This window comes from Anser brachyrhynchus (genome assembly GCF_964034855.1).
Source record: "Anser brachyrhynchus genome assembly, chromosome: 16".
In the NCBI taxonomy this organism is placed as follows: Eukaryota; Metazoa; Chordata; class Aves; order Anseriformes; family Anatidae; genus Anser; species Anser brachyrhynchus.
The window spans coordinates 8,414,491-8,437,009 of NC_137734.1; the positions used below are offsets into that span (position 1 = coordinate 8,414,491).

The 22,519-nt window shown below is 43.0% G+C and overlaps 1 protein-coding gene and 1 long non-coding RNA gene across 12 annotated transcripts in view; one reads left to right on the top strand and one right to left on the bottom strand.

Moving 5' to 3' along the window:
* Positions 1 to 5,243, bottom strand: part of LOC308178892 — a 35,253-nt gene extending 30,010 nt beyond the window's left edge. Inside the window, exon 1 of the long non-coding RNA XR_013940020.1 lies at positions 1,105 to 5,243. This is a non-coding gene — a long non-coding RNA (uncharacterized lncRNA). The remainder of the gene's footprint in view (positions 1 to 1,104) is intronic.
* A 118-nt stretch (positions 5,244 to 5,361) lies between these two features.
* The window catches only part of ADNP (activity dependent neuroprotector homeobox), a 31,484-nt gene continuing 14,326 nt past the window's right edge, over positions 5,362 to 22,519 (top strand). The window contains exons 1-5 of one of the 11 annotated variants that reach the window (XM_080558058.1): positions 5,606 to 5,751; positions 10,713 to 10,835; positions 15,773 to 15,931; positions 17,222 to 17,267; positions 17,355 to 18,755. In XM_080558058.1, coding sequence (XP_080414184.1) covers positions 18,464 to 18,755 — 292 coding nt within the window. In that variant the 5' untranslated portion in view covers positions 5,606 to 5,751; positions 10,713 to 10,835; positions 15,773 to 15,931; positions 17,222 to 17,267; positions 17,355 to 18,463. The other 10 variants (XM_080558048.1, XM_080558054.1, XM_080558052.1 and 7 more) reach the window with 10 other exon arrangements.

The following is a 22,519-nucleotide window of genomic DNA, read 5'->3' on the forward strand; positions in this document are numbered from 1 at the left end:
TTTTAAAATACGAAGCTTTAATCTGAGTCTGCAATAAAGATGTGCCTAGTTGCCAATATGGGCAGCACAATAAAACATATTTTCCAGTGGACTGTGTAGAAGCCAACTGCGAGGCTGCACAACCTTCTGCATATCAACAGTAAAAAATAGCAATGACTAATCAATAATATTTATCTAAGGGTCTATCAAGATTCCCAGTATAAGCATGGATTGAAATCTTGGCACAACTGAATTAAATGACAGATTGCCTACTCAGTTCGGCGCGTTGGACTTGAGCAACAGCTTTTCAACAGTTAGCATTCCAGAGCGGCAGGCAAATTAGGATCAGTAAATACAGAGTATATGCAGACGAGAGGGATTGCTTATCAAACTTTATCACTGTTTTATGACATATCACTGTTTTATCACTGTTTTATGACACCTCCAAGGTGTCATGCTGTAAAAGTCATGACTAAAGAAAGTAATCACGGAACATCTGTAAAGCATAAACATTTTTGGAGGATCATCTCCTCCCCTCTGACCCCGCCACGTTTTACCTTCTTTCTTCAGGCGTGGTGGCCATTCATAACAACTTATATATCGTGATCGTTACTGTTCAGGGGAAGTATATTGGGACCGGAGAGAAGTAAACTGAACTACAACTTTTAATCCAAAATTAGATCTGAAAACTCATCCCTAGAGATCGGGATTTCTCAAGAAAACAGCAGTGGGCACACACAATAAAATGTAAGGTTTTTCCTGCAAGGTTAGCAATACCAATGGTGCATCACAAAGACACGTGTTTGGCTCACAAACTCTTTCCCCGTTTTGACTTTTTCAAACATGTCACACCTGTAGCAGCAGGTGAACCCATAGAAAACCACAATTGAGAACTTGATGCTTTCTGGGAAGCTGAGGGTGGTTATCTAGCTCCTAAGATGCTGTGCTCTCGGGAAGGGGAAGATCTGAGCACTAAAGGATACTTCTACCTTTGCTCCAGAACAGGAAAGATCTCGACTGAGCTCCTACAGTCACAGCTTGAGAACGCTCAGGTCCCTTCCAGCCCACTACTTCTGTGCAACAACTGGGGGGATACCCGCAAAGAAAATAACCAGATTTACTTACTATGTGGTGAAGTTCATGTCGTGGCTCAAATGTGCTTGGAGAGCTCTCATTTCCAGTCCAGTCTTCCATTCTGCTTGCTCTTGCAAAGAAGGCATACGGCAGTACTTTTGATGGGCTGATCCTGTCAAAATAATTACATTACTTGGTATTACAGCTTCAGTGCAGGGGAGGTAAAAGAGACAAGCTGCTTGAACATGCTAAATTATTGAAATTTGCAAGGTAGGTGATTTTGTAATTTTTTTTTTAATTGACATTTTTATTAACTAAATCCACAATCAGAATTCATTCTTTTTCAAAGTGTTGACAGAACCTGGAAGCTGTCAATCTTATATCCACAAAAACACCGTGGTTTGTCATGGCAGAGCAGCATCACCTCCCAAGGACATTATACTTGACTGACCAGCTTCCAAAGTGAAATCTAAATATTGCATACCACATACCAATTTCTTACTGTTCTAAGGGATCAACTTTTCCTTCCAAGTTATCCTAACCAGCTAAGCAAATCTGTCTTAAGCAGCTATTACCACCTGCTCAATAAGTATTTTTTTTTTTCTTAAAAACAAGGGAAAAATGAGTACTCTTTGTGAAGGGATAGTTCTTCCCTACTTTCGTCTTGACACAGACTGAATTTGGCTCCTTCCTGGTGACTTTTGCCAAAGTCATTTTCATGGAAGGTTAGAGAATGCTGACAGATGATGAAGTGTCTGAATGACAAAGCTGGATGGCTTAATGGAGCCCTGTGAGACTAGGGATCTTAATGCTGCTGAGGATTAACCTTAATTGTATTTATTATATAATTAATTATGTTAGGGACTTACAACCACTGATAGTTGGCTTAGTTATTCTGTATTCGAACAAACACAGTACGGCTGCTAAACTAGCGCAATTGTAAACACGGGCACAAGTCAGACCTGAATCAATAGCACGACACACCTTCAATTATACCTGTTCAACGTGGGAATGCTAATTGTGTCCCCTCTGGTGTTAAGTGTTTAGCCTCTTACAATGCCATGATTCTATGGGTTTCTCCAGTTGTCATAGCCTGTTGTGAGAAACAATACCCACTTCCATAATACAAAAAGTATATTAAGAATATTAGCATGAACTATTGTCTCGCACTGTGCACACAGCAGAAAAATGGGCTCACGCCTTTGTTTCTCCTTCTTCCCCACTGCTTGAATTTTACCTTTCAAATCAATCTTCTCATACAAGCTTTGTATTATTCTCATCTTTCTTTTCTAACTTGCTAACTGCTGACAACTGCCATCCTGTGCAAATCATCTGGAAAACTCTCACTGAACTAAATGAGAGGAAGATCTTGTCCATCACTTGAGGATTGCTTTCAACATCTACTGTCGTATCCTCACCCCCAAATCATCTGAGCCCTGTCACTGCAGACTTTATGCCGAAACAGGCAATGGCTCCCATTTGCTCAAACTGCTGCTGCTTCATTATCTTTCCCTCCTGTTGTTCTCTCTTAAAAATCTTTGCCTGAATCACCCACCTTATGCACTGGGTAGATATTTCTGCCTTCTGGTGCTCTTCTTGCCATCCATACCTACTTTAATTTCCTCACACCAAATTCCAGTTTCCAAAGTCTTTCCAATTTGTTTTCTGTGTTCTTTTTGTCCTTAATTAGACTGGGTACAATCATCATAACATGGCTGGAATGTCATTTCCAGCTGGAAATTCCTTGATATTGTTGGATACTGAGGAAGTGATTAGAGAACTTTCTATCTTTGGCTGTTCCTGGCTGCCAGCCTAGCCTGGAGGCTGTGTCTGATAAGTATCAATAAACTACCGCAAGATACAAAATTAATACTTTCATTTGCAAACAGAATTCAGGACGTGAAAATATGTTCAAAAGCCTGTTCATTTCTCCTGCCTGAAATCAAAATATTTCTGCTTGCACTATTATATCATTTACACACACATTTATGTTGTGCTCATCCCGTTAAACATCTATCACATCTAATTTCTATTTCCAAGGGCACTGTTGTGTTCCATAAAACGCAGTTCCTCTAACCTTCAGGCACTTCTATGTTTTCTCAAATTCAGCTTTTAGATTTGAAGGTCTGTGGGTCAGGGATTTTTTTTTCTGCTATTTTTGTCTTATTAGACATTTTTTCTCTTGCTGTTGGATTTTCTTAAAAATTTATTTTCTATGTGTAATAAATCCATTCTAGAACCCTAAATTATGGTGGTGACGCATACAGTCAGTTAAATCTAACCTCTCCAGCCTTGCCCATCTTCTTGGCACAAGCAAATGCCCCAGAACGTCTTGCAGCCTCAAATCTAAATTATCGCTTGGTAACTTCCATTTAAGTTTTCTGCTACTATTGTTCATTTTCTCATTTAACCATTCTTGTATACAACCAAAAGCATCAGATGGACTTAAACTTCACAACAGGTAAGGCAACTGCAGTAGTTAATGTTCTTCACTCCAAAACTTCAAGAACTGTTTAACGTCATGCTTTTTTTTCGTCTTTCAGAAAGAAGAAAAGTTTGTGTAACAATGTCATATTAAATGCGCTACAAACGTTTCTCCCTTTCTTCTAAAATTTTAATTTGGAGAAGAAAATGTAAATCTGAGCAGTAAGAGATGTTAGGTAAAAGTGATCACAAAACTTTTTTTTTTTTCCCCCAAACAGAGGAACTTCAAGTTCTAGAAACTTTTTTTTTTTAGTGCTAAATCACAAGTTTTGTTTGTGCAGGTAAGTTTTGTGTACTTCCATTCTGTTATAAAAGACTCTTTCCTCATCTTTCTGATTCTTATGACCACTAATGTGAAGACAGTGTGAAATACGTGGTGAAATAAGGGTGTGATTTGCCAACAGTGTACTTATAAATGCAGTTGAACTAGAAAGTCTTGAAAAAAGGTAACAAACACCGTAAAACATCACTAAATTCTTCATGAAAGATATTTATGTGAATTGTGGTGTAAACATTTGCAGGATGTGAGTCATATAAAAATGTAGGAATTCGCTGTTTTATGAAGTCCAAGTAAGTTACAGCAACTTTTCTATGCTTTTAAACTTCAGAAAAGAGACTTTTCTTTCTAGCATCATGAGGCTCAACTGTTGTGTGTGTCACTGAAGTAGCAAGGCTTTGAGCGCCGAGCACGGCAGGAATTAAGCTTTGCTTCACCTTTCAAATTCGTGTGCTTTAGAAGTTGCAGCCACCACTGCTCCACTTCACTTACGGCACCTTTTTACCAAGCTATCAAATTAGGCCTCGGCTCTTCCAGGCTCCCGAGCGTGCCCACCCATACGCAGCCAGGCAGGCGGCGCGCAGCGCCCTGTCGTGCCTCAGCCGTTACCGCTGAGGAGTTACGCCCGTGAAGCCGACTGCCTCCCTCCCGCCTGCCGTGCGGGCGTGTGCGTGCAGCGCTCACCAGAAACCAAAAATCTAACAGGGATAATGGCGCGCCTGCAGGAAACAAGCCCAAAGTGGGCAAATTTGATAAACTGGTGGTGTCCACGTACATTTGTCCCCTCACCTCAGCGCCGTACCACACCCGCAGCAGCTCCTGCCACCTGTGCGCGCGAGGCTTGTCCCTGAGCGGCCACCGAGCACCGCCTTCGCCCCGCTCGACGCCTCCATGCCCTGTGCCGGGCCTCACCCTGTGCCCCCGGCCCCGGGGGGCCCCGGGGGGCCCCGCGCCCCGCCGCCCGGGGCCGCCCCGCGGCGCTGTCCATGGTGTGAGGGAGCGGCGGGGCCGGGCGGGGCCGGGCGGGGCCGCGCTGAGGAGGGAGGGGGCGGGGCCAAGCGGGGCGGGGCGGGGCCGCCCCGTGGGCGGCAGGCGGCACGAGGCCGCGCGGTCACGTGCGCGGCGGCGCGGTCACGTGGGCGCGCCCCCGGCGGCGGCGGGAGGCCCCCTCGGGCCGGGATGTAGTCCCGGCTGGGGGCGGCGGACGGATACCCGCGCGGCGCCGGCCCCATCCACAGGGCGCGGCGCCTCCTAGCGGGGCCGGGGTAGATCCCGCCGCCGTCTCCTCAGCCGCCGGGGGGGCTCCGGGCCTCTCGCGAGACCCCCCCCCTCGCCTCACCTCACCCCCCCCGGTTCGCGCAGCCCCCCCCCCGTTACCGGGAGCCTCCCCGCGGGGCCCGGCGGGGGCAGTGCCGACGGGAACCCACCGCCGCTCTGCTCCCCCCCCCCCCGGGGCGCGGCCCCCTCCCTCCCCTCCCGCCGGACAATGAGTCCCGTATGCTAATGAGCGCCTGGCGTCACTTCCGCTCTTTCTCGGCCGCCATCTTGGCCAGGGCAGGTTCTGGGCAGGAGGGACCCGGCTGTATTGTCCGCAGGGCGCCCGGGGAGACAGAGCCCCCCCCGCACCCCCCCCCCCGCGCCTCCCGCACCCCCCGCGCCCCGGGGCCCGAGCCCTGTGAAGCCGCCGCCCCCCCCGGGGCCCGCTCCCCACAGCCGCCCCCTTCCTCCTTCTCCTCCTCCTCCTCCTCCTCCATCCCCCCCTCACGCAGCCCCCCCCCGCCCCCTTTGTCTCCCCCGCGCCGCCGCCGGCTGCGCTCCGCCCGCCCCGCACACACACGGCGCACACACACACACACACACACACCGCTCACACCCCCGAGGCTGAGGTGCCGGGGGAGCGCCCGCCCTCGCTGCCGAGGACAGAGAGCCCCGGGCAGGTAGGTGTGTGCGCGGCTCCGCGGCACGGCCCGGCTGCGGGCGGCCCCCGCCCGCCTCAGGACATGGCCTGGCCCCCCCCCGGCGGGACCCGGCCCCGGGGTGGTCGGCTGGGGGGCTGCGAGGGGGGCGGGCGGGCCCCTTCCTTCCCTTCCCTTCCCTTCCCTTCCCTTCCCTTCCCTCCGCCGTGCCCGGCCGCACACCCGTTGAAGCGCTGAGGCCGCCCCAGCGGGCGGCGGGGACCGCTGCGCCGCCGCCTTCCTTCCCTCCTCCTCCTCCCCTTCCCTCCCTCTTTCGCTTCCCTTCCCTCCGGCCGCTCAGGGGACCCGTCCCGGAGCCAGCATCCCGCCGCTGCTGTAGGGCCCCGGTGGCGGAGTTGGGGCCGGAGCCAGGCGGGCAGCGGCCCCCAGCCCGCCGGGAGGAGCCGGAGCCGCTGCCCCGCGCCGAGCCCCAGCCGCGGGATGCAGCCCAGCACCAGCAGCGGCGGCGGCGCCGCCTGGCTCGGCCCTGCCCGGCCCCGCCGCGGGCTCCGGCCGCCGACCCCCGGCTCCCAGACAAAGGCAGGGGGGGAACAGCGGAGGCCGAACGCCCCGCTCCGCACCCCGGGGCTGCTCCCCCTTCCCTGCGCTCGGCGATCGCAGCCCGGGGGCGGGGGAGGGAGGGGAAGGTTTCCCAAACAAGTACCGCGGTGTGGGTGATGCTGAGCCTCAGCCTGCCCCCCTCCTTTTATTTTTTTTTCATAATTCTTTCTCTTTCCACCCAGCTCCCTCTCCGTTCGATCCGGGATCGTGGCTCCCGGTTTCTGAGCGTGGCCGGGGAGAGGAGAGGAAAAAAAATAATAAATAAATAAAAAAATACCAGCCCCCACCCAAAATGCAGCGCAGCCCCGCCGGAGATGAGGGCGGGCGGCGGCAGGGGGCGCGTTCCCCGCGCCGGGCACGGCTGCGGCGGGGAAGGGCCGCGCAGCGCCGCCTGCGGCCCCCCCGCTCCCGGCCGAGCCAGCGGGGCAGGCCCCGGCGGGCTCCTGGCGCCGGACCCGAGGGCCCCCGGCCGGCCTCGGCCCCCCCCAGTGCCCCTGCACCCCCGGCCGGGGGTCTGGAGGTGGCTGGGGAGTCCCCCGGGGGGCGAGCAGCGCCTGGAGGGGCTGCGTGGTTCGGTGAGGCTGGGACGCGAGGCTGGGTGGAGGGCGTCGGGTGTCGTGTTGGGACTCGGTTGTGGCTCCTGGTGCCATTTGCCTTAGGAACTCGCGAGGCTCTTCTCACGCCTTCCGAGCGCACGGCTGCAAGGGGAGAAACTTTGGGTGTGAGGCGGCAGGGAAGGGTTGGCTGCTTTGTTAGGGGTGGTGGGCGAGGCGGGATGAGGGAGACCTCGACGTCTTGAGACTTTGTTTGCTAGACGTGTTGGAACCATTCGGTAGGTGGGAAAGAGGTTTTGATTCCTTGTAGAAGAACTACAGGTTTTTCTTCTCCAGGTTGTTTTTACTAGCTATGTTTTTGTTCATTTTTACTACTATTTTCCATTTGGACGTGAACCATGTGCCTGAGATAATGGAGACACCATTCCTACCTGCCAACGTAGCGTGGTCTGAGGTTGGCGTGGCTGCTGCGTAGCACGGTGTGCATCTCCTGCAGGCCACCAGCATTGTTCCCCACCACGGGATCTCTGCTACTTAGAAAAACTTTCCCTTGGGGTGGCTGATAACCAACAATTACAGGGCTTACAGCGCTTTGCCATAGTTGCCATCCGTCCAGGTGAGAAGGATGGATCGTCCTGTTTAAAAAAAAAAAAAGCTTTCTTTTTTTTGCGTTTAGTAACAAACCCTGTGTTTGGTTCTGCTTCAGACATAATTTTTACAGGTGTTGGACAGTAATCTGGTATGAGCAGATAAACATTAACACAATATGTGTTGAAATCTTAAAACATTGAGAAGAGAGAAAAGTACTGTTGTTAACAAAAATTGCACTTAGGGCTGATGGGTCATAAGATGATTGTTACCTTTGCTGAAGATGCTTACGGTAAATACTTATGTAAACTTCAGCCACAAACCAAAAACTTATTCTCTTCCAAAAGTAGTAAAAAGCTGAACATTTTTTGCTTTTCTAATAGCAAACCACCCTTTACTAAAATTAATAGTATTTCTTATCAAGTATCTTTTTTTTAAAGACTTTCTAGTATCTATTAGAAATGAAATGCTTCCAGTGTTTGAAGACAGCTCTCTAAGATCATTGCAAATTGATACGTCTGGAATGCTCCCTTATTAGGGAAAAAAACCCTCAGGTTATTTTTAACTTGAAGTGAATGGTTCACGATACAGATTCTATAAACCTGTATCTCTTTTAGGTTACTACTGTTTATGCTTGAAAGTGTATTACGTGGATCTGCTAGAGTTGGAAAGTCATTGTGGGCTTGTGAGATCAGTTGTGTTAGGTTTTCAGGAGAGAAGTGATTGGATGTGCGAGGGATGGTGAAGGTGAAAGGTGGCTGTGCCTGCCTGTAGGTAAAAGGCGAGTGGTGAATGTTGTCTGCTCTCAGAGTGCCCAGGAATGAAAGCAGAGGAACTTCTTGGCTGTTTTGGAAAGCGCGTGCCCATCAGTGTTGAGCATTAGCTTCACAAACAAAACATCTAGGAAGACTGGACGTGCTCTCCAGGATGAGATAAATAACTGATTTTTTTCTCTGTATACGTAGGATAGAAGTTAACAGTTGTCAGAAGATGCCCATTAGCATTTTCAGAATTGGTATGTGTCACTCACAGTGGTGTATTACAACAGCATTTTAATTGAGCGTGGAAATAATTCGACAGTAGAGTAAAGTATCATTTGTTAGGTACTTCCCAAACTGAACTCTGCAGTTACTGCATTCACTAGTAAAATAGAAGGGGATGCCAGAGAAATTCCTAGATGAATGCCAGCACAAATTTTCTGTGGAAGGTAAGTTGTGCTTCTGTCACACTGCAGAGTGAATAATAGATGATTATTCCCAACCCAGCTTTACTACTCCATAATAATAGTAAATACTGAAAGTAAATATTAAATTTTAAAGTAGCACTCTTGCAATGCGTAACTCAATCAGAAGCACACTGGTAATCAAAAGTCATATAGCCCAAATGTGTATTCTACAACTCTATATAAAGATCTGATTGATGCTTTAAAAAAAAAAAGGCAGAAATCATTTTATGGGAGAAAAGGCAGTGCTCATGGGTTAGTGTATTTATTTTTGGGTAGCTGCAAATAAGACTCAGCAGCAAGATAAGAAATTTATTGATCTTTTTTTTTCCAGAATTGGGAGGTTATCTTTGCTCCAGCATTTGAAGTAAGTTTGAGACACAAAATTTATGCATTGGGGATGGACGAAACAGCATCAGATATGATGAGACAGTCTAGAGTCACTAGGACATAGGTGCCAGGAGAGATGCACCGAGTTTGACTTAAATTGATCAGTTAGTTTGTGTGGTGTGATTTGGTCTGCATTGGATGGACAAAGATGCGCTTCATTTGTTAGTTCAGATGAGTTTGTATTTTAATAATGCTACATTTTCTGTTTTTTTCTTTTTGATACATTTAACATACTTATTTAAAAGAATAACAACTGACTATGTTGGCCTGCATCTAAACAAGCATTATGTTATTTTTGATTGTTCAGATCTGTTCAATGCTTAAAATTATTTTAATGTTGGGTACAATTTTTATTAATATAATTGTAAAAGTGTAATTGTTAATGTGGTAGTAGTCCTGCTCCTGTAAATAAATATGTTGATAGAAGTTCACGTTTCCTAGTAATAGTATGAGCTATGGAGATGAGAATAAATGATAGTGGTGTAAGGATAGTGTAATACAAATACCTGTACAGGCATTGGAAGATAAAGAATTCCTAATTACATTAATTTAGTTAAAATATATGCATGTGCCCAATACTTTCTGTATACGTGGAAGGTTTGTTTTGACTGACCTGACATATTTTGGGAAAAATGCTCTTGCTTTCCTAGTCAGGTTGGTCAAATTGGCTTGTTCATTTTGAGCTTTCAAGAAATACTTAGATCTAAAGTAAGAACCAAATTCAGTTCTAGACTTGAAGAAAGATTTTCAGAGAGGGTGTAACTCTGGCTTACCTGAGGGCCATATGCCGTAAGGAAAGACCATTCTTCAGAACTTCACTGCAGCTGATGGTGAAAGGCAGACACAAGGCTCAAATTCAGCATCCCATTCTTTCTTCACATCAGTGCTTTTGAATGTGTATGACAGTTGATGAGGTGATGATTTTGAGTAAGAGTGGAATAAATACTGTTTTTTCCTGCAGTGAGTCACTTTTCACTTACCACCCTTTATATATCCTTAGGTGGTTATTTTTTTAAAAGGTGGCATGCGTAAGAGATTGTTTGGGTCCATGCTGCCTGTTGGGTCCCAATTACCTGTGTAATTGTCTCTGCGAACACGTCACACCTGCAAGTTCTTGCCTATCCAGATCATGTGACAGAATGGTTCCTTTAGAAGCTACTTAAGAAACAGGTTTTTGGAACAATTCACAAGAAATAGAAGTTTAACTATTAACACCTTGTCCACTGAAGTACACTCCTCCAGTCTTTTACATGTAGGAAAGGGCATGGGCATGCTCTCAAGCCTGGCTTCGCTGGCTGCTCTTTCTTCCCTATCCATCTCCTTTGCTCTCTTTCAGATCTCAGCCTTCGGGCATTCTTCCCTTTACCCCTTTTTACCTCTTCTGTGTATTGATTCCCAGTGTGACTCTGGATCTGATAGCTCTTCACTTGTGCTGCATCTGGGCCAAAGAGGTTCTTAGTGATGCAGATTCATAGCAGCAACAGTAAGGGGGCAAAATATCTCTTGAAATCTAAGTAGACAAAATACTGGTCTTAAATTGCTTTTTTTTTTCTCCTAAGAAGTCAAACTCAAGTTTGTGATCTGTTGTTTTGTTCTGTTTCCCCATTCCTGCTGCTGCTGCTATGAAGCCTTTTGAATATCGAAGGTTCCTGAGTCAGACCGAAGACAGCAGTAGCTGAGGTGGATTAACGCTGGAATGTAGTCAGGGATTGGAGCGCTTGGGAGCTATGCTTAGACAGAAAGGGAAAGAGGTAAGAAATGTGGAGTGGTAAGACCGATTTTTTTTTTTAAGCTCTTATTTACAGTCTTTACCCAATCGTTTTTCGGTAAATGCTTTACCCAGCGTTTGTGCATAGCATGTGTGAAGTGGTAAGGCAAAGGAAAAACAATTAGCATCAGCCTACTTCACAGACTATTTTTACATTTTAAATACTTAGATGCTAGCCAGTTGGCGAGGTCCTGTCAGTATCTGATACATCCTCTATCTGAGAAAACATGTATTGGCAGGATTTTAGATGAGCTTGTAAAAGTGTTTGTATGCTCTCTTTTGTTTTGTTGGTTTGTTCTGCCACTTAAACCAGCAGGCAAGCAATGCATTTTACTAGTTAGGACACACTAAGGGGTGCAGTTTCACTCGTGGTATAAATATATCTATGTCTGTACTGCCTCTACAAGGAGTCGTACAAGCCCCACTTCCTGCCACCTTATTCGTACCAGTCCTAACACTTCTGCTTGGGAGTGTGGAGGAACTGCTGTGGCTGCAAAAGACTGCATTTCAGTTGAATCAGTTCTCTGCTCTGGCTGCTGCACAAGTCCTGTTGCTGACACAGTGGTGGTGTCAAGAAAACATGATAGAGAGAAGATAAGACTACCAGTGGTGGTGTAAGGAAAACAGAATAGAAGATAAGACTGTCATTTGCACTTGCAGTCTAATTTCTGTTTGCAGTTTCACAATCGGTGTAATCTGATCATAAATTGTATCTATATTGATTACATGCTTCATTCCTGCACAGTTTAGAGATTTCTATTCAAATGTGGTTTTTTTTGAGTTTTGGATTGAAAGATTATGCTTGGTTGTATTTAATTTGTAACTGCAAATTCCCCAAATCATTTTTGTTCAGGGATTGTTCATGTTTAGTTACAATCAATAGATGAGGATCGCGTTTGGAAATCTTAAAGCATATTCATGCAGCCTTTTTTTTCCTGATCACTGAAGTGTGGATATAATGGTGTAAGCAAATAATATCCTTTGTGCTTCAGTGACCTCTAGTCTTGATTTCAAATTTCTGTAAGATGGGCAGGCTTTAGTACAATTCAAATAGAAATATTTAAGAAATAGCCCTAAACAAGCAAGACTGTTGTATTGAGCATGTACATTACATATTGATTTCACTGCACAAATGTGGTTTCACATAAATGTTTATCTTTGGAGATCATGAACAGTCACAAAAGATATTCAAGATAGCAGTAGGGGGAAGCTTACTTCTTGGTGCTAGTGCCTCTAATTTAAACTTTCCTATGCACTGAAGTATGGCATGCCCTAAAGAATAATAGATACAATTTAAAACTGATTTTCAGAATGCAGTAGGAACTGGCAGAATTTCTGGTATTTTTATGTGTTCAGAAGATCATTAGAAAATATTTAAATTTAGCTAACAATGTGCTTTTTATCTTTTAACGTCAGCCTATGTCATCAAAATAGGAAAACCCAACAAATTCCTGGCAGAGTGCAAGGTAGCAGATTACTCATGAAGAAATAAGGAGTTACTGTTCCTAGAGCAGTGGGAATTTGGCCATCTTGTATTTTACATTGGGGCATAGAAATCACGCAGTGTACAAAATTTATACTACTAAGCAAAGGTTGATAAGGAAATAGTTAATTTCCTTTTAGCTATGCAGTTAGTGTACACACCCACCAGATGGAGCTTCTGGCACCAGTGGAAAATTCCAGAAATCAAGCAAGAATGAGAAGTGTGTGAATGACTTAGAAGATCCCTGTCTGCTGGGCTGCAGAAGATATTTTTTTAACCTTTTAAAAAAATGAATGGAAAGTAAGATCAGCCTTCCTGAGCCTTCTCACTAGAACTGTCTTCCATAGAAGTTCTTCCTCTGTGATGGGAAGTTGGAGTTGTTAGCATCAGAGTCACCAAGTTGAAGATAGACAATAAGCTCCAAAAAAAAAAAAAGAGCGAAACAGTTTCATAAACCCTTGCTGAAGTTCACATAGAATCGCAGAAACAGCACGTTAAGGTTATTAGCCAAAGAATTTCGTCCAAAGGAATGTGAGTGTGGCTGCTTTTTCTATTTTTGTTGTTGTTGTTTGTTTTAGTACTACATTTTAGAAAACCTACAGATGTCCAGAGAAGTGGTGTGAACAGTCCTTTTTCTTTGACACACTGATTTAATCTCTGAAGTGATTTCAAAATCTTTTTAAAGTCTTTAATTGGCAAAGGAACTTTTAAGAAATAGACTGTTTGACTGTGAAGGACAGCCAGGGGGTTTCATGCACAGAGGTCTGCAGAAGGTTTACAATACATTGACCAGGTACCAAAATACACTTGCTAATTCCCTTCAGTTCCAATTACCGTAGTTTCAGAACGCCATGCCAGATTTGATTGGGTTTTCTGTTTACTTTACATCTTTCTAATATGCCTAGTCCTGTTTTAGGTACAGACACAAGTTAAAGGGCTTGGAGGCTTGTGCTAGCCTAAGGGTCTAACATGGCACTGTGCACACAGAACTGTTTAGTTGGAGTTGAGGTGGTAGACAAAAGTTAGCTGGCAGCCATGGTGTTACATGGGCAGTAGCTGGTGTTGCAGATGGTGGAGCTGGTAATGCTGTGGAGGTGCTCTGTGTTTAAAATGTTGCCAGTAGAGTAGAGCGCGCGCTGTTACAAAACAGCCTCTGTCTTAGGATTATAGCAGACTTGAAAAATGAGCTCTTAGTTGTCTGGCATTTAAGATGTGCTGTTAAACTGTAAATCTCATTACCTTCACAGGAGATGTGGGTGCACAGCCCCTCTGAAAACTAGGCCAGAAATGCTTAAATAAGAAGAGTGCAAACAGAAGACTGGAAATGCTTATTGTAAGCCAGAGATAGCTGTGTCAGGAGTAGACTCTTTGTTCAGTCAGTGCGCAGAGGAGAGGTATTTAGCTGTAACTCCTACCTTCTCGTGGAAGTTTTTGTTAGTTTGTAGTTCTCCCAACTCCTCTCTTCTCCCTGGTGTTTCTGCTCCTGGTATTTTTGGTTTGCTCACTCTTCCCTGTGATACCTTTCTGCTTCCTGACTATCACTTTTCCTTGCTCAACTGTCCTGGGACTTTCAGGTCCTGGAGCCCCAACCTTCTTGCCAAAGATAGAGGCCATCGTTGTCCTAATGTGAATACAGAATATTATACACCACACTACTACATAGCATCATTGAAGCTGCATACATGAGGAGGCTGCGTTTCCGTTGCTGCAGGAACCATAGGTTAATTTTCTTGCATATTTTTCTCGCATTTTTTAAAAATCTTGCCCGATGTTGCACTAACAGCCTTCCTTGTGAGTCTGTTTTATGGCTGGCTTTTTACAGCATGCTACTAACTGCAATTAAACAGACAAATCATTAAAAATCTTATTTTAAACGCAGTTGGAATAGTTTCTATGAATCTAGGGAGATAAAAAGAAAAATGCCAAGAAACTAACAGTCTTGTTTCATTACGCCCAGGAACACAGCTGTTGTCAGCTCTGATACAGGCCACTGTGTTGCACTGTAGCATGCAAACCAAGAACTTCTCCAAGTTCAAATACTATCAAAATAAGGGCTAAAATAAAAGTATTTGGGATTACACAAAGAAAGAAAAAATGCCAGAAGCTTGGTGATTCTGGTCAGCAACGCAACGCAGGGAAATGATACTGAGTCTTTGGGAGGCCCAGTATGGGATGAGTACTTCTGCGTGCTCAGTGTTTGTATCTTCAGACTGACCCACTAATTGACACTGATCTGCTCTCAGTCCCGCTCAGTCCTCATCCAGAAGTGTTCTTTCTGCACTGAGAATGCAGTGGGAGAGAGGTAATTCGGACTTGACAGAGATACAGGGATATAAATTCTCCTTTCTAGCTGGGAAATAATCCAGTATGAAAGAAAACAACCTGCCATTCTTACCTATTTGAAGGTATGGCTAGTGGTCTTGTTAAAGCATACGCAGCGTTCTGTTCTGCCTCACTGTGAAGTATCTTAAGAATTTTGTCTCCTTAAATTTTGTTAAAACATTTTAGTATCTTCTGTTGAAGCCATATTAGCCAATTAGAAAAATGATCTTTACTTTAAGCTGTGGATGTTCTGTCTGAATGATCAACAGAGAAAAATTAATTGTTTTAAACAATGAAAACTGCTGTGGTAAACTAAATGACTCTGCAAATGTTGCCTTTGTAAACTTTGCATTTGCTTGTTCCAGTTTTAATGCTACTATTGTTGTGTCTGGTGTTCCCAGTATTTTCAAAACTGAATTTCTGTCCATGGGTGATGTGTGTCGAAGAGATACCAAGTCTTCCTAGAGCAACATAATCGTTTACATGCCATTGCCCTGAACAGTGTACTTCACATCCTCCTACTAACAGCCATATAACTGGAAACTTTAATCTGAATGCTTCCCAAATGAGTGTGTTTCCCTAGGGTTGTGGCTGGCAGCCATGTCACCTGTTTGATCTCCCACGGTCTTGTAATTTAAGGTGGGACTGTACTTGTATAGGAAACTTCTAGGAAAAATTACCTGTATGAGGAAGTGTTGGTGCTTCAGTAAGCGTGCTTGGTGTACAGGGTGCAGCTGTGCTGCCGGTACTAATAGCTCACATGCGGTATGAACGGAGGCCCTAGACACTTAAATCAGAAGGTTACATGAAGTGTGAATAGGAACGTTCATCATGGTATGCTGCTGGATTTCTGACTTGGGTAACTTAATTGAATTGTTAGTACCAGAATATTCTTTGGATAACATCACCTAGAGAAATCTGTTTAAACCACAAATCTGTTAAAACTTTATGCAGCACTCTTAACCTTGCTGGATTGCACCCCACAGTAGCTCCGTGTCAGTAAAGGTACCGTATACGTGGTTTTAGAATCCTTTGCAATGAAACGTACGTTATAAATGTGAGATTGCCCTTACTACATTTCTTATCTCTTGTCTTTAACACTTTGTTTTGTACAGCAGGATATGATGCTTCTTCTATGTCCGGGCTTTGGCCTCACACAGTAGGTGTAATATAATCGCTGAGGTGGGCGTTCTGCAAGGAGAATTATTTTTGGAGGCTTTTGCATGAAACTTGTCCAATGAGTCTGAGACGCCCAAGCACCATTAATTTTGGAGGTAAATGCCTCATAATATGTACTGAATAGATTGGGAAGAGTTAAGATTTTGATTTGGTGAAGTATATGCAAAAAATAGTTGAAAGGATAGTTCTGACTGTTTGCTACTGACATTTGGACGTTCTGAACTTAAAGGAACACCAACTTGAACTCTAGAAAAATTGTGGACTTAGAGGGCTTTGAGCTTAACCATTTTGGCAGCTTCACTGGACACTGCAAAACCCCTCTTTTGGTTTATTAAGACCAACAGAGGCAAAAGTAAAAGCTAATTTTGACTACAAGAGAACTGCCAGAAGAGTGAAAAAAACTGTGTTTTGTGATACGAAAGTTAAAAGACAAGAACATAATTTAAGTTGGATGTCCCTTTAAGTTATTTATTAGAATCTGACATTTCTTACTTGAATCATGATTTAAATGTTAAAATTTAGAAGCTTAAGTATTTTATTATTGAGATATTTTCTATCATTTGTCTATAAATTGGTCTGTCAAAGTGGGCTGGAATATGTCCAATTGGAGGGGAGGGAGGAATGCTGTAGTTAAAAACAACAATGAAAAAATGAAGCCAAAGGGGAGGAAAAAAAAAAAAAAAACAAATGAGAGAAAATACAACAATGATGTCCCAAAAGGTTTTTTTTAATGACAGATTTTAAATGTCAGTACTTGTCTGGGGGGCGGTGGGGGGAAATTATTTGCATGAAACTGACTTAATTTAAAATTTACTGATGTTATTATGATTGGAATAAAATCAGGTTACTGATAAAATTGTGAAGATAAGATAGATGAAAAAAAAAGCTTGGCATAGCAAACAACAGTAATGTGGTACTGGCACACAGCCGACAGAGAAATTTAAACCTATTTCAAAGATTGACAGTGTCTGGGTTGCACTGATGGTGTTGATCCTGGATTCTCCTTGCTTTCTGATTTTAACGGTAACTGTCATTGAGAAATATTTAATATTTAAAAAGAGTCTATCTAGTAGAGAGGTATCCTGTAGTTTTTAATGAAGTAATGTTTAGTATAATCTGAATTTTATGCACTAACTTGTTACCAAACTGCATGCATTTTTCTGATTATGCTGTGTTTGACTCCGCTGCAGCCCTTCCCTTTTAGTATTGTAGATACTAAGAAATTGGGGTTTGAATTATCAGAACGAAAATCATGGGATCGTGTTACATACCTAACAAAGTCAATGGACTAGAAGAGTGGGTTTAAGTGGGGTGGGGGGATATATTACACAGGGAAAAGGAGGAGGTTTTTAGAATAAGGGTTTGAAACGTTGCTTTTTCTGTAGGAAAAAGATGGAGTATTGCATGCTGGGAACAAGTGCTTTCCATAAGGTAGCTAAATTTTAAAAGTACATTTGTTTCATTTTGTTTTAGGCTTTGCTTAAGTATTCTAATCTAGTAACTTTGTCCTTTCTGCAGTTTTCATTTCAATTAGATACCTCTGCAAAACTCTCTTCTAAACAAATTCAGAAACCAAACCAAACAAACCTGGGCCACAACTGCAGTTCAGCATACTTCTGAATGTTGCTCAATGTGTATGGAAGAGTCTTTAAAGAATATTAGTACTAGTATAAATTCTTTCTGTGGTCTGTTTTCCATTATATCAAAATTGCAGATCTTAACATCAGTAAATTTAAAGATGTGAATGTGTTGGATGACTAAAGAGAAATGACCAAAAGTAAAACGATTAGTTAAAAGGTAGCCTTAAGTGACACCTCTTAAAACAAAACAAAAACTCACCAGGCATGCTTTTGGCGGAAACTGCAAGTACATAGTTAAATTCTTTTTTCCTCTATTCTTGTGAATAGCAAGAGATAGCATACTTGGAGAAAGTTTGAGTAGATGAGTCAGGATTTACTGACTCATTACCAGTCACTATTAGTTACTTCATTAACTGCAGTTAAATGTTTTGGCCAGGTTTCCCGAGGAAACAAAGCTTATATAATTTTTCAGATTGTGGCTTGTCTCCTATTGGCCTGTCACTCCTCCCAGCCAAGAATAACGTTGGGCACTTCCAAACAAATTTGATAGAGGTGGAGGTCTGAAAAGATAAGTAAGCACCTTTAAGCTTCGTTAAAAGTAGATCTCCAGTAAGGGAAGAAACTGAGGTTTGAACATTAACTAGTGTTTTCTTCACAACTCTCCTGCCAGCCGGTTCTTTCAATTGGATGTTGCAATGCCCAGGTGGCTGCTAAAAACTCTGTGGGAGGAGTTGTAAGGGGGAGGGGAAACAAATCCTCCTGCTTAGGCCCAGGATTTTGAGGGTTTGACTTTTCAATATTGGATGCGCGCCGCCTGCTGAGGTGCCAGTTAGGTGTTGTGCCTGGAGCTGAATGTAGCAACCTGGCTGGCATTATCTAATATGGAGCTAGCAGAGGGTCATGAAGGAGAGAGAAGCAGCAGTAAATTATCTTGGCTTATTATTTGAAGTATTCAGCTCCAAATGAGAGTTGTTGGTGCCTGACTGAGTGCGTGTGTAGTATGTTATTCCATGGAATACAATATTATTACAGGTACAGCAGCAGCTCATGATGCCCCGTAAAGCTTTTCTTTCCCAGAAAGAAAAGCAGGCTCGTGCCAGGGAAAGGGATATGTTAAAAAAGAGGAGGAGGCGACAAGACTATCTCAAAAGAAGCGTGGAGCCGCAGAAAAATGCAGAAACAATAAAATGGCACAGGGATGATGAGAAGAGGAGAGAAAATGAGCAAGTTAAGGACAAAGATATCAAGAAGCGGTGGAGACAGGATGAGAGAGAACGACGAAAGAATGTGGACGCTATGAATTGGCGCAGGGAAGATGAGAAGAGGGAAAATGAGCGAGGTAAGGACCAAGAAGGCCAAGAACGAGCAAAGAAAGGAGGAGGAGGAGAGGGGAAAAGAGCGACAAAAGGATGGACCTTTTGAAGCAGCAGAGGGATAATGAGGGGGAGAGGGAAAAGGAAAGAGTAAGAACAGTTCCATTTTATAAGTATGTGCAGGAATAACAGAATATTAGTATCATTTAGTTTCAAATTTATCTGCTTTAATGAATTACAGTTCTTGTAGAGCCAATTATTTTATTAAATTGATCTGAGTATGGATGTATGCAAATTTAAGAAGTTAGTGGGATAGAAATGGCTGTTTATGCATTGCTTTTGAAATTGTCTGTTTTGCACGCATGCTCACACCTAATTTCTTCAACAGTGCAGTTGGTAATATTGTGTTTCAGATCACCAAAAAGTTCAGGTTTTCTCAGTCTTCATACTATGAATAAATGACAGTGTTAGGAAGGGAAGGGTCAACCAAACATGCACGTAGGAGAAGGTAAAACTGATGTTTATTTTATTAATTTTAATAATGTGCCCAAGAGATAGTTGTCATTGCACACCCTTTCTTTTTTCCTTTTTTTTTTTTGAGGTAAATTATTAGAAAAGTTGTATGGAAGTGTAGATTTCACAGAATGCTTTTAAGAAGCAGTCAGTTCAAGATGCATGTTTCTGTTATGAGTTCTAAGGTGCTGGTATCAAGACCTTGGCATCAAATCTGTAAAACTGACAAACAGTAGGTGTTTACAGTAGGTAGGTCCCTTTTTAAAAATTGCACTTTTATTAATTTTTATATAGGACTCTATCTGGAGTTACTAAATGCTTTTTGTAGTAGCCCCAAAACATTTATTTTTGGTTTGTGAACTGGCAATGGATTTATACTGCATGGTAGTTTAGCTCTTTGGAGTGCTCAGACTCATCTGCTAGAAATGCAAACCAATTTAGAAATTAGAGCCCTTAGAGTAAAAAAGATGGTGCCTTTGCAAACATGATGGTAACTTGCTCCCATTTTACAGCTGGAGATGTTGCAGCCCTTCTTGGAAGACTTCTTTGCCTGCAGCCATTCACAGTAAACACTGGGGCTGTCACAATCTGTGGTGAAATAGTGCCTCTTGTAAGCAGTAGCAAAGATTTAGCTACCTGAAAATCAGGCACTGATTCAGTTGTCTGCATCTTCTGGATTTTAGCATATGATGAGCAACCTGGAAGCCACAATAATAAAGTGAACAGTTGTGTCATTAGTAAGACTACTAATTGCTCCATGACTGTGTACTTCTAATTTCATTATGCAACAAAGCCAAAATGGTCAACATACTGAATATGCATAAGTTTGGATTTTGTTCCTTTCCAGTGCTGATCCTTTCAAGCCACAAAATAAGCCTTTGTAAGGGGAAGGGCAAGGGATAGATGTCTCTTACAATGAGTAACTTCATTGTGAGGAAAAATGCTCACAAAGTGCGTTACCAGCTTTCTACCCCTATGTTCCGGCAGGTTTTTTTCATTATAGGCCTGGAATAACTGAGTATCGCTACAAACTGATAAATCTAGGTCAAGAAAAAATAACTTGCTTCAAGTAGCGTTGTTTTATTCTGTAACTTCTTTCTCTCTTCGTTTCTAATTTTCACTCGGTAGTTACTAGAAGCTTTGATTTTTTGTAGTCTTTTTCTTGACTGACTACTTGTTCTAACTGTTCTGAGGTCTGTGAGCTTAGATAAACGTAGAACTATGTTCACAGAATTCCCGAAGGAAATCAATAGAACAGCCAGATAGTAACTTTCCAGTTCTTCTAGTATCACTAGCAGTGTTGACATCATGTACTTTACTTGTATTAAAAAATATGTTGTCTTTCACTGGCTTGGTTCCCCCAGAGGACAGTTGCTTCAGAAGAATCAGTGGCTGTTGCAAAGAGCATTAGGATACCTACCTTACAAATGCTTAAATGCGAATAAAATGCAATAGAGGCTAGTTTTTGTTTAAGCCTTTTAGAGATTCCATAACTGTTTTTTTTTTTTACTTGCCACTTCACAGCAATGTTCTTTATAAACCTTGTTGAATGAAAACACTTTTTTCAGTTAAATGTTTAGGGTTACCTACAATCTGTGCTTGCTGGTCGTGGGAGGGTTTCCGTGATGGTACGACTGGACAGGGTCGTGGTAAAGAAATGGTGTTTGCAGTGATGCATTAAAAGAAGAAATGCTAGAATAGCCTACTGATGCTGTCTTGGTTCCTTTACAGTATAAGATTTTCCTCCAGATTACTTCTTGAGGTTTTTAAACTATTTCTGTATGAAAACCACAATTTTACTAATAGGACTGTGACATCAGTCACTTATTATACTTGTTTGTTACAACTGTAGCAAACCTCAATCATCAAACAAGTACATTAAGCACTTTGAATAATGTCCAAAAATGAAGAAGGAAAAAAAACAAAACTAGATTCGGAATATCTGAAGACTGTAGTTCAGAGAAAAGGTCTGTGAGAAAAGGTCTGTCTTGATCTGAAACTGATGCACTTTTTCCAGAATCAGAATGGCAGTGTTACCTTGTGGTTTTCCTGAAGTTGTGTACCAGAAGATCCTAGGTACTGTTCTAGATAAAGCTGGCAGAACTGAAACAGTCTTAACATGTTACCTGATAGTATCACAGGTGGTAGGTTGCAGGGTAGCCTTTCTGTTGAGGTCCAAAATACAAAAGACCCACTGGAGCCTTAAGTTTTTAGTTGCACCAAAAGAGAAGCAGCCTTTTGGGTCCAAAGACAGGTGGAAGCTTTTCCTTGTTTTCCTTCCTATCACCTCTGATGATTTGACTGATTTGTGATATTTGTTTTGTTGTTTTCCCTTCCTGTGTTCCTTACCCTTTCTCTCTCCTGGGTCCACACCTTGCTGTAAGGTCCCAGTTCTCAAGTTGTGAATGCAGTGTATTGTGTTTAAGTTCTGTACTTCCCTCATTAGGGATGACTGCACTAAAAAAAAATATGCAGTATAGGAAAATGTTAACTAGTTCTTGAAGCATAGAATTCTAAAACAGGCAGGCATATTGCATTTTATATTAATTTTCCACATAATTACACAGTAATCCGTTTTTTCTATTTTTTAACTCCTCTTTTGACTTAGTCTTCTAGGTGGTTCCAGTCCCTTGGTAACTGATGTGTTAAAGGGCTGAACTGCACTGCTATGTTAACTTGAAGTGCTTGAAGCTGATACAGTGAGAATAGTTTATTTTTATTAAACAAAAAGTAGTTTAAAAGTCGCTCAGTAACATAACAGGAGGATGTGTCAGACTTCACATTCTAGGTGTTTGTAGAAGAGTGGCTACAATTGTTTCCATCTGGAATTTGAAGAGCTAGGAAGGGTAGCAAGTTGGTGAAGACATAATTTGCAGTTGAAAGGTACTTTGAGTCTGTCTAAATACTAAAATCTGTTAAAAATGAGATACACTGAAGAGTTTAGCATTGGTTAAAACTTCTGTGACTATGCTGTAGTTAATTTGTGCTAGACCTTGTTTTCATTCTGTCTTTTTCTGTCATGTCATAACAAGTCCTGTTCTCCTGTATCTTGAATATTTGCAATGTTAAGTTCCTAAGCTCAGCAGAAATTTTCTCTAGTAATGGGTCTGTCCCTCCTGTTCACTTGAATTATGTTTTTTCCTGAACATAGCTCTCACTGGTGCTCCTGAGAGCATTTCAAGATGATAAGCAATTTTTTCCCCTAGTATTATTTTCTTTCACCACCTATGGCTAACAAGCTCAGAAAACCAAGTAAAGAAAAATCCCTTTGCTTGAA